The sequence below is a fragment of the Nicotiana sylvestris genome, chromosome 3 (genome assembly GCF_000393655.2).
Source record: "Nicotiana sylvestris chromosome 3, ASM39365v2, whole genome shotgun sequence".
NCBI classification, from domain to species: domain Eukaryota; kingdom Viridiplantae; phylum Streptophyta; class Magnoliopsida; order Solanales; family Solanaceae; genus Nicotiana; species Nicotiana sylvestris.
Window position 1 is genome coordinate 183,150,970 of NC_091059.1, and position 12,594 is coordinate 183,163,563.

Here is a 12,594-nt window from a genome sequence, read left to right on the forward strand (position 1 = left end):
AATATGCAGGCTTTATACTCCGTCATGTTGTTGGTGCAGGAAAATCTGAGTTTAGCAGATACTAGATAATGTTGACCCGTTTCTAATACCAGAACTACCCCAATACCTACTCCTTTGAAATTTGCAGCTCCGTCAAAGAACATCCTCCAACCGTCATATTCTTCAATAATGTCTTCCCCTACGAACGACACTTCTTCATCAGGAAAATATGTTTTCAAAGGTTCGTATGTTCCTCCCACCGGATTTTCACCTAGGTGATCTGCCAATGCCTGTCCTTTGACCGCCTTTGATTTATGTAGACGATATCGAACTCACTTAACAGTATCTGCCATTTGACCAACTTTCCAGTCGGCATGGGTTTCTGGAATATGAGGTATGTAGTGTAGGCACATAAGTAATGCCTCAATTTCTGGGTTGTCCAGGTTAAAGCACATCAAGGGCGTTCAAGTAGAGAATACCATGCTTCATAAGGTGTGAACTTCTTACTCAAGTAATATATGGCTTTGCTCCTTTCTTCCTGCCTCATCATGTTGTCCCAAAACACATTCGAAGGCTCAATCTAATACAAATAGATAAAGTAGCAAAGGTCGTCTAGGTTCTGGCAGGACCAGAACTGGTGGTGTGAACAGGTACACCTTGATCTTGTTAAAATCTTTCTGACAATCCTCGGTCCAGCTTGTTTCAACATCCTTTCTTGGCATTTTGAAGATGGGTTCACATATGAATGTGGACTGTGCTATGAAGCGACTGATATAGTTGAGACGTCCTAAGAAGCTCATCACATCCTTTTTGCTCTTAGGTGGTGGTAACTCCTGAATAGCTTTGACTTTAGATGGATCCAGTTCGATCCCTCAACGACTGACGATGAATCCCAGTAACTTTCCTGTGGGAACCCCGAATGTACACTTTGCGAGGTTCAATTTCAAATTGTACCTCCTCAGCCTTTCAAAGAACTTCCTCATGTCTGCTATGTGATCTGTGGCCCTCTTGGATTTGATAATGACATCGTCCACATACACCTCTATTTCTTTGTGTATCATATCATGGAAGATGGTTGTCATGGATCTCATGTAAGTGGCCCTAGCATTCTTCAAACCGAATGATATCAACTTGTAACAATATACACCTCATGGTATAATAAAAGTTGTCTTCTCTGCACCTTCTTCATCTATCCAAATCTGGTGATAACCCGCGAAGCATTCTACAAAGGATTGGAGTTCATGCTTGGCGCAGTTATCGACCAGAATGTGTATATTCGGCAGTGGGTAGTCGTCCTTGGGACTTGCTCTGTTTAAATCCCGATAATCAACACATACTCTGACCTTCCCATCTTTCTTTGGAACCGTCACAATGTTATATAACCAGGTTGGGTACTCAACTACCCTAAGAACTTTGGCTTTGATCTGCTTGGTAACTTCCTCCTTGATTTTTAGGCTCATGTCTGGCTTGAAATTTTGGAGTTTCTGTTTTACTGGAGGACACATAGGATTAGTAGGCAACTTGTGAGCCACTATGGACGTGCTCAAGCCGGTCATGTCATCATATGACCATGCAAAAATGTCCTCATACTCTTTTAGGAAACGGACGTACTCTTTCTTCTCTATTGGTGACAAGTGAATGCTAATGCGGGTCTCTATGACGGTCTTGACGTCTCCCAAATTTACTGCTTTGGTCTCGTCCATATTGGACTTAGGCTTATTCTCAAAATTTTTGACCTCCGTGACAATTTCCTCGGGTATCTCATCTTCTTCCTCTGAATCACTATTCCCATGTTGCGTTGCCTCATTACATGTCACAGTCACTGGTTCATTAGGAAAAGTAATAATAACACTGCAGAAGGAAAAAGTATAGAAATAGTAATGAATAATGATAAAGAACAAATGCATTTGATTAAAACTGAGAAAATTGTTTAGACAAAGTTTGGCTCGATGAATCGAGCATTTATTTTGAAACAAGTAAATCTTAAAACAAAATTACTGAAAGTCTTAAATGCCTAGAACGACTATAGAAGTAAAATTTGCCAGGCTACCCAGGGACTCGGCGGGCTTGGGATGGTGTGGCAGTCCAGTTCCTGAAAATGGCTCCCTTCTTTACGGTCTGAATAGTGAGGCCTTCTTCCTCCTCCTCCTATTTTATGGCACCGCAGTCCATGTCCTCATCCTCCAGGAACAAATCCTTCAACCTAGCTAGTGCTTCTTCCTCTACTGTCCCCTATATTGTGTCAGCCTGATGAAAAGCTTGTTCCAAACATGGCACTGGATGCTCAAGAGGGTAATACGGTCCGTGCCATGGAGGCGACCAATCATTGTACTCTAGCCATGTATACTAGTATCCGAGCCCAAAGGTGGTACCATGATTTTTCAGCTGTATTGGTTTGGTGATGCCTTGGAGGTTCTTTCCCAACCCTTTGCCGGGTTCATATCCGGACCATGCTAGTATGCTTTCTATTTTGTCACTCCACCACTTATCCTTCTCGACGACATTGACCCGTTCGATGTGATGATAGGTTTCCCCTCCTAGCCTTCTTCTATGTCCAATGGCCGGGATGGTTTGACTAGTGTAGATGGGGTCACTCCCATCTTCGTGGATGATCACCTCCTGACGATTCCATTCGAATTTCATGGCTTGATGTAGTGTGGAAGGCATGGCTCCAGCAACATGGATCCATGGTCGGCCCAACAGAAGATTATATGAGGCTGGTATGTCAAGCACTTGGAATTTAATGTCGAACCAAGTTGGCCCCATCTGCAAGCAAAGGTTGATTTCCCCCATCGTTGCCCTTTGGGATCCATCAAAAGCCTTCACATTCATGCTTCCTACCTGTATCTCGTGGAAACCTTTGTCCAGCCTCTTTGGAGTGTCCAATGGGCAAATATTTAGGCTCAAACCTCCATCAACCAGGACCCTGGCAATGAACTTGTCTTCAAATTGCACTGTGATATGTAATGCTCGATTGTGATTCAAACCCTCGAGTGGTAGCTCATCTTCATGGAAGATAATCTTATGGCTCTACAGCACTTGCCCAACCATGTTGGCCATTTCTCCACCCGTGATGTTATTGGGTACATAAGCTTCGCTCAGTACTTTCATCAAAGCGTTCTTGTGTGCCTCTGAATTATGCAATAGTGACAGGATAGATATCTGAGCAGGGACCTTGTTTAGATGGTCAACAACAGAATACTCCTTTGCCTGTACTTTCCTCCACAGGTCATCTGGCCCGGTCTCAATGATAGGCTACCTAGTAGTGGACTCCTTACTTGAACCTCTCATGTGTTCAGGTGTATAGACTCTTCTGGTTCTAGTCATTCCTTGCGCAGCGTCAGATTCCTCTATCTTGGCCTTCCCTTTTCACCTAGCCTCAGCAACATAATCCTATGGTATTGCTTTTGAGTTGAATGAGGGTGTGGTTGATAAGTGACAGTAAAAGGTGTGACCATTTCTACTTCAAATGGAGCGGAGGTGGCTGCGGGCGGAGTGATAAGTTAGGATTTTAAATGTTTTATGCCCCTACTTGCCTATGCTTTGATCATATATTGTTACAAAATAGTCCTAAAAGGCTCACAAGTTGTGCTTGATTGCAGGTTTGACCGACAAAGTGACGAAATATCAAAGATCGGCTCAAAAAGAGTAAAACCTGCTCAAGTATCAAAGACCAAGAAATCTAAGGAAAGAAGGCCTAGTACGGATCGCGCAAAGTTGAATGTGGCAGTACTAGGTGGTTCAAAGAGTTGGTAAACCAGGCTAAAGGCAATGCGGCCGCGGTACACATCTTGGGGTCCGCGGTGAAGGCTCCGCGGCCACACTACTCTTTTGTGCGGTCCGCAGTCATGAGATTCAGAGAGGTGAAAGTTTGAAAAGCCAATGCCATGCAGTCCGCGGTCGTGATTGCACGGACCGTGCTAGCTTCCTCCGAGGCCGCGGTCCATTCTACACGGTATGCGGAGTCCAAGTTCAGAGAATCAAAAGTCAAAGTCAAAGAGCCTAGTGCGGCCCGCACTGACCCCGCAGGGGTATTTTTGTCCAGTTTTTCTAGCCTAGTATAAATAGAACATTTAACCATTTTTTGGTCATCTTTTGTATTCAGACGTGAGCTGCGCTCCTGAGAACGATATTTGTAGCCATTTTGGCACTTTTGCTGTACATTTAAGATAGATTCTTGTAGTTTAATTTTAGCAATTAATTAATATGTTTAGTTCTTCATCTATTTCTTCAATTTCTTTATCTAGCACGAGTAGCTAAACCCATTAGCTAGGGTTGTGGCTCAACCCTAGTGTGAGTAATTGATGGGTGTTGCCATCTAGTGTTAGATTGACTATGAATGTTTGCTATTTGGGTTGATTTTATGTTTTAATCTAGAATTGGTGGTTGTAAACACTGATTCAAGCTTTGTGGGTTTAACTCTTCTTGAGAAAGAGAGTCTATGACTCCAAAATTGACCCAACAAGAAATTGGGATGGACTCATGAGAAATGATAGTCCCAATTAACGAGTTAACCCTCAAGAGAGTAATTACCATACTTGAACCCTAGTTGCTTGGTCTAATTTACCTACCCATTTGGTCTCGAGAGAGTCAATTGGGCAAAATCAGTCTCTCTACTGAGAGGTGTGAGAGTGGGTAAAATTGTGCAACGGTTATAGCATAAGCCCCAATTATGTCAATCGAACCTTAGTAACATCTACCCGTCAATTAGCCACCTAGGTAGTGTCACGACCCTAGTGTCCTTCTTCTCATTAGATACAACTTAGCAATATTCTAGTAGCATAATTTAATGTTAATCAATAGTTTTAGAAAAATAGTTATAATTCGAAAACCCAAAAATGTTTGAAGTGACATTAGGAGTGCAAACACATCTCTAGGCTAGATAAACAATCCAACTCCACTACTAGCTCCCTGAGGAAATCGATCCCTACCCTCATATCAGGTAAAAGCTATTGCGACCCGATCTTCCTACCTTAGTGTAGCGTTGAGTTGACAGCAACCACTTTTTGGTGCCATTGCCGGGGAGCTTACGGTGTTGACTATTTGTTTATTTAGTTTTGTGTTTTGCTTCTCTTTCCTTCTTGTTAACTAATTTTGTTTGTGTCGATCAATCAGGTACAAATGGCTCTTAATGCAAATGACCCTCTCAGCAATGTGATAGCAGGGGAGGAGGTAGAGGATCTAGAACAAGATGAGGTCTTACCTCAAGTTCCACGGAGAGGCAGAAATGCCAATGTAAACGCAAATGAGAACAACAATATTCCAGAACCTCCTCCGCCACCGCCGAGAGTGGCTCCTAGAGTTTTACCAAATCAAGGATACGCCAGTGCTATTGTTCCTCCCCGAATCCGGGCGGGGAACTTTAAAATCACAAATGTTATGTTGACCTTGCTCGAGCAAAGAAGGTATTTCACGAGCGCCTCCGATCAAAATGCCTACAAGTACTTGAAGGGGTTCATGGATACATGCTGGGGTAGCAAGCAGACAAACGTGTCCGAGGATGCGTTGAGATTGAGGCTCTTCCCGTTCTCTCTTCGGGGTAAAGCATTGGATTGGTTAGAAAGGCTCCCGAATCATTCTATTACAACATGGGATGAATTGGCGGACAAATTTATTAGCAAGTTCTTTTCTCCAAGTCATATAGCGGCTCTTCGGGATGAAATTCTAGCCTTCAAGAAAGAACCAACGGAACCTTTGCACGAGATATGGGAAAGATTTAGTACAATAGCGAAAGAGTGCCCTAATAACGACATGACCGAGGGTATGATTCAACAAACCTTTTATCGGGGAATCAACACCACAAATCAATGCATTGTGAACCAATTGGCCGGAGGGAACTTTATGAAATTTTCTTCCCAAGAGGCATGTGATGTACTTGATGAAATGGCCGACACCTCTTCGGCATGGCAAAGCCGAGAAAATGTGCCCCAATGTGACCTCACAGTCATCCATTTGCACAAGGAATTGCATGATCATGGCCAAGCTATTGCAGAACTTACAACAACTATGAATCAATTGGAAAAGGTGCAATTGCAACCAGTCCAAAACCCGCGCCAAGTCAATGCAATGGAAGGTGTTTCTATGTTGAAAAGGAGGCAAAAAGGACAACAACCTCAAGGTAATTGTGAACAATATGACAACAACAATGATGGTGGTTGTTATTCAAATGAGTGTTATGATGATCAAAGCGAAGAGGTTCAATATGTCAATAACTACCAAGGGAATAGAGGCAACTCTCCGAATCAACAATGGTGTCCCCAAGGAAATTGGGACAATCAACAACAAGGAGGCGGTAATTGGAATAATAACAACCAGCAACAAGGTGGTGTCAATTGGAACAACAACAATCAAAACAACAATTGGGGTAATCAAGATAACAATCAAGGCAATTGGAACGAGAACAACAATAATTGGAGCAACAACAACAATCAAGGAGGGTGGAACAATAGCGGGAACCAAGGCAACCGGGGGCAAGGCTTTCAAAGGCCCTCTATGTACCAACAACCGAACAATCCACCCCCTTTCCTTCTCAAGGTCCGAGTTCTTCCGGGGGTGATATGGGGAGAATTGAGAACATGTTCGAGCAAATGATGAAAAAGAACCAAGATTCTGATGCGCAATTGGCTTCTCATAATACATCTATTCGGAACTTGGAGGTGCAGCTAGGGCAAATTTCTCATGCTTTGAATACTCGTCCCAAGGGTGCTTTACCAAGTGATATCATAGTGAACCCGAAAGGTGGGAATAACAACCATGTGATGGCGGTTACAACTAGGAGTGAAAGAGGCAGTGATGTGCATGCCCCGAGAGAAAAGCAAATTGTGGAGGATGATGTTGAGCTACGTGATGATGATGTGCCTTTGATTGTTGATGATGTGGTTAATCAAAATATGAACAATTATGTGCGGATTGATATTGATGATGAAGCCGAGGTAGAGACTCAAGATGTCGTGAACCCATCTAAGGAACACGTGATTGACATGCCTGAGCCGGTTGTACCAAAGGCCAAGGCACCTTTTCCTAGGCCACCTCCACCTTATCCTCAACGGTTAGCAAAGCAAAAGGGTGACAATCAATTCAAAAAGTTCATTGACATGATGAAGAGCCTCACAATCAATGTGCCTTTGGTGGAGGCACTTGAGCAAATGCCGGGGTATGCTAAGTTAATGAAAGATTTGGTAACAAAGAAGAGGTCGATGGAGTGTGAAATAATTAAAATGACTCATAAAGTGAGTGCCATAGTGCATTCAATGGCACACAAGCTTGAGGACCCTAAAGCTTTTACTATCCCTTGTACTATCAGAAGTGCGGATTTTGCCAAGACCCTTTGTGACTTGGGAGCTAGCATAAATTTGATGCCGTACTCTGTCTTCAAGACTTTGGGAATTGGACAACCACGACCTACCTCAATGAGACTTCAAATGGCGGATCGATCGATGAAGCGACCTTTGGGCATAATTGATGATGTACTTGTCCGGGTGGATAAGTTTATATTGTCGGCTGACTTTGTCATATTATATTGTGAGGTGGACTTTGAAGTGCCTATTATTCTTGGTAAACCTTTCCTAGCTACAGGGAAGGCAGTGGTTGATGTTGAAGTGGGTGAGTTGACTTTCCGAGTGGGGGATGATAAGGTGGTATTCCATGTTTGCAAATCAATGAGACAACCCAATAGCACGGAGGTGTGTTCATTTGTGGACATTGTCACAGCTGTGATAGTGGATGACACAAGTTCCATGATCCATGTTGAAGATCCCCTTAAGGTCGTGCTTCTTAATATGGATGTCAATGATGATTCTAGTAGAGTGGAGTGCGTGAATGCATTGCATGGTATGGGTTCATATTCATATGAGCCTAGGAAGCTATCTTTGGATTTTGAAAACCGCAAAACTCCACCAATAAAGCCATCGATTGAGGAGCCACCGGTGTTGGAGTTGAAGCCACTTCCTCCATACCTCAGGTATGAATTCTTGGGTTCAAATTTTACTTTACCTGTTATTCTTTCGTCTTGCTTAACTAATATGCAGGTTGACGCCACTTTAGCGGTACTTCAAAAGCAGAAAAAGGCAATTGGATGGACATTGGCCGACATTCGGGGTATAAACCCCGCATTTTGCATGCATAAGATCATTCCGGAGGAGGATGCAAGGCCTTCCTTGGAGCATCAAAGAAGACTAAATGAGGCGATGCAAGAGGTGGTGAAGAAAGAGGTTATCAAGTGGCTAGATGCTGGGGTGTTTTATCCTATTTCTGACAGTTAGTGGACTTCTTCGGTGCAATGTGTGCCGAAGAAGGATGGTATGACCGTGGTGACCAATGAAAACAATGAGCTCATTCCTACTAGAATGGTCACCGGGGTGGAGAGTTTGTATGGATTACCAGAAGCTGAACAAGGTGACTAGAAAAGATCATTTCCCATTGCCATTCCTTGACCAAATGCTTGATCGTCTTGCGGGCTGGGCTTTCTATTGCTTTCTGGATGGTTACTCGGGGTACAATCAAATTCTAATTGCCCCAGAGGACCAAGAGAAGACTACCTTTACATGTCCTTATGGCACATTCACTTTCTCTAGATTGCCATTTGGATTGTGTAATGCTCCGCCGACTTTCTAACGTTGCATGATGGCTATTTTCACCGACATGGTGGAGGATCTTGGAGGTCTTCATGGATGATTTTAGCGTGGTTGGGGATTATTTTGAGGAGTGCTTGGTAAACTTGGATAGAGTGTTGGCCCGATGTGAAGACACCAACCTTGTTCTCAATTGGGAAAAGTGCCATTTATGGTAGAAGAAGGTATAGTGTTGGGTCACAAGATCTCAAAGCGAGGAATTGAAGTTGATAAGGTCAAGATTGAGGTTATTTCAAGTCTCCCTACCCCTACTTCTATCAAAGGGGTGAGGAGTTTCCTTGGGCACACGGGTTTCTACCGGAGATTCATAAAGGATTTTTCTAAAGTGGTACATCCGTTGTGCAAGTTGCTAGAGAAAGATGCAAAGTTCTTGTTCAATGAGAGTTGTATGCAAGCATTCGAGCTTCTTAAGCTCAATTTGACTTCTACCCCCATCATTACCGCACCAAATTGGAGCTTGCCTTTTGAGATCATATGCGATGCTAGTGACGTTGCGGTTGGGGCTGTTTTGGGTTAAATGATCAACAAAATGTTCCATACGGTGTACTACGCAAGCAAGACCATGAATGAGGTTCAAAGGAACTACACAGTCACCGAGAAGGAGTTATTGGCTATTGTTTTTGCTATGGAAAAGTTTCGACCTTACCTTATGGGGGCCAAAGTGATAGTGCATACTGACCATGCCACCCTTAGGTATTTGATGACTAAGAAGGACTCAAAGGCAAGATTTATGAGATGGGTATTGCTTCTCCAAGAGTTTGATTTGGAAATTGTTGACTGAAAAGGGAGTGAGAGTCAAGTGGCGGACCACTTGTCCCATTTGGAGGAGGAGGGGAGGCCTTGTGACGGCCTTGAGATAAACGATGCATTTCCCGACGAGCAAATACTTGCGGTGTCAATGAATGGAATGTCATGGTTCGCCGATGTTGCAAATTATCTTGTTACCGGAATCATCCTGTGTGAGCTCTCTTCCAACCAAAGGAAGAAGCTCAAGCAGGATAGCTTGGATTTTTATTGGGACAAGCCATATTTGTTTAAGATTTGCACCGATGGTGTGATTCGATTTTGGAGGCTTGCCATTTCTCTCCCTATGGTGGCCACCATGGCGGGGCAAGAACGACTTCTAAAGTGCTTAGTTGCGGATTTTATTGGCCTACCTTTTTTAAAGATGCGGGTGATATGGTCAAGAGATGTGATGAATGCCAAAGATCTAGCGGAATTTCTAAAAGGGATGAGATGCCCCTCAATACAATTCTCGAAGTGGATATTTTTGATGTTTGGGGCATTGATTTCATGGGTCCTTTTGTGAGCTCTTGTGGGAACACTTACATTCTCGTAGTGGTGGAATATGTCTCAAAGTGGGTTGAAGCTGTGGCTTTGCCCAACAATGAAGCCCGGAGTGTTGTGGCATTTTTGAAAAAGAATATCTTCACAAGGTTTGGCACTCCTCATGCTATAATTAGTGACGAGGGGTCTCACTTTTGCAATAAGGCTTTCGACACGTTGCTTTCTAAGTACAGTGTCAATCATAAGGTTTCGACCCCCAATCATCCTCAAGCTAGTGCCTAAGTGGAAGTCTCCAACAGAGAAATTAAGAGTATCTTGTCTAAAACTGCCAATGCTAATAGGACCGATTGGTCGAAAAAATTGGATGATGCTCTTTGGGCGTATCAGACGACTTACAAAACTCCGATTGGTATGTCTCCGTATCGGTTAGTGTTTGGGAAAGCTTGCCATCTTCCGGTGGAATTAGAGCACAAGGCCATGTGGGCTTTGAGGAAGTTGAACTTAGAATGGGATATTGCGGCAAATCTTCGGGTTGAACAACTTAATGAGCTCGATGAGTTTAGATTCCATGCCTACTCCAGCTCGTCCTTGTATAAGGACAAAATGGAGTACCTTCACGACAAATATGCTCGGGATAAGGAGTTCAAGGTTGGAGATATGGTTCCCTTGTTCAATTCCCGGTTACGTCTGTTTCCGAGTAAGCTCAAGTCAAAGTGGAGTGAGCCTTTTGAAGTTGTGTTCTTGACCTCATTTGGTGATCTTGATCTAAGGAACAAGAATGGTGAAGTATTCAGAGTCAATGAACATCGGGTCAAGCATTATCTTGGGAAATTTGATGATAGCCACGTGGTGGCACTTCTCTATATAAAGTGATGTGCTGGTAACATGCGTCGTGCCGCGACGTTAAATCAGGCGCTGCTTGGGAGGCAACCCATGTCTTTTTCTTTTTGTTGTTTTCTGTGTTTTTCTTGGTAGTGTAGGTTTGATTTTTGAGCTAACTGATTGTGAGATGTTCTAGGGATTGAGTTGATGCAGTGCAAAATAGTTTGAAAAAAGTTGAACAGTCTCTGAAGTTTGCCAGTGCGGCCGCATTACACTTTGTGCGGTCCGCACTGGTGATGGTCAAAAGTGGTGCTCTCTGAAGTTTGCCACCGCGGCCACATTCCATTTAGTGCGGTCAGCGATGGACCTCCACGGCCGCGACCTGCTTTTGTGTGGTCTGCGGAGGTTGCCTTCTCAAGCTTCAAGTGAAGAAACCCAACGCGGTCCACAGTCGGTTTTGTGCGATCGCGCTGGTAGGTGAGGATGGGTCCCATTGCTTCTCTATAAATAGGCCCCAAGGGTCACCTTTTACCCTTTTCGAACTCTTAACACTCAGAAACCTAAAAGCACTGTTCACACTCTCATTTGATTGTAATTCTTGTTTGCATTGATTAGTTTCATTCCATCTCCACAATCTGGTAACATTTCATCAATATTTCATTGATTAATTTTATACTTTCCTTTTATTTTCATGCCCAGTAGTCTTAGCTTCTTTTTCTTTTTGCAGTCTTTATTTAACTGCTAGCGTAGGGTAGTTTTAAATGCTGGGTTTGTGTGCTGAATATGCTTAGTGATTGGGCAATTGAGTACAGACAAGTTAGGTGTAAAAATTAAACAAAAATAGCAAAAACTTAGTGCCTGTGCAAAATACTCTCCGTGGCCCACGGTCGCCTTTGTACAGTTCGGTGCCCTGACGCGGTCGCCTTTGTGAGTTCCGCGATGCCCTGACGCGGTTCGCATTGCCATTTTGCACGGACCGCGGTGCCAAGTGACTGAAATTGAACCTATGCCCAGCGCGGCCGCATTGCGCTTTATGCGGTTCGCGCTGGTCCACTGCGGCCGCATTGCACTTTATACGGTCCGCGCTGGCCCACCGCGGCCGCAATTCCACTTTGTGTGGACCGCGGTTTGGAGATTCAGAGAGATGTTTTTTAGGGCTTGTGCCAATGCTGACCGTGGTCGCCTTTGCGCGGTCCGCGGTGTCCCCAATGCGGCCGCACTCCTTTTTGTGCAGGACACGATACACTGTTTGTGTAATATGTTCTGCAACTTTTGATCTTCTGTTCTGCAATTCATTTTCCACAAATCTTTCACTGTCTATGTTGATACTAACAAAGCTAGATGTTTATGCTTGCAGGCAATGGTTAAACAAATAGGAAAAGGCTCGAAACAACCCGACCGAGGTAATTCCTCTCGGGGAGGGAAGCAAAGGATGGTAAAACTCACTCCCCAGGCTAGAAGAAACATAAAGGATATGAGGAAAGCAATCAAAGCGGCCGACAAAGCCATTGACTACTCAGGGAGTGAGTACGAGCCCTCCCAGGAGATCTCTTCAGATTCAGTCCTACTATACATCCCATATCCGGAGAACGCCATACATAGAGACACTCATCTCTCTTCCCTCGATGCTCGAGCTTCAATCAACATTTCTTCTGGGTCGTTTGAGAGCTCAGCAACAGGTAGTGGGGATGAATACTCTACCTCTCCCACAACGTCAATATCTGGAGAGGGTGCTAGAGGTGATGAGGGAGATGGGGAGTTACCTGGGGGTGGTGTGACTCAAGTTGGGGGTGTTTACCGGATTAGAAATCCCGATATTTGGAAAGATAGATTCGTCAGCCAGGTGGCGTTCCATAAGTTCAGGGAATGGTGGACG

At 44.0% G+C, this 12,594-nt stretch overlaps 1 protein-coding gene across 1 annotated transcript; it reads right to left on the bottom strand.

The window, feature by feature from the left end:
• Nucleotides 1–433: 433 nt before the first annotated feature.
• On the bottom strand, nt 434–4,995 carry LOC138888454 (uncharacterized). Its single transcript, XM_070170320.1, has 4 exons — nt 4,952–4,995; nt 2,732–2,905; nt 1,323–1,830; nt 434–559 (listed from the first exon to the last, which is right to left on the bottom strand). The coding sequence occupies exons 1-4, from the start codon at nt 4,993–4,995 to the stop codon at nt 434–436; spliced, it is 852 nt and encodes a 283-aa protein (XP_070026421.1).
• Nucleotides 4,996–12,594: the final 7,599 nt, after the last annotated feature.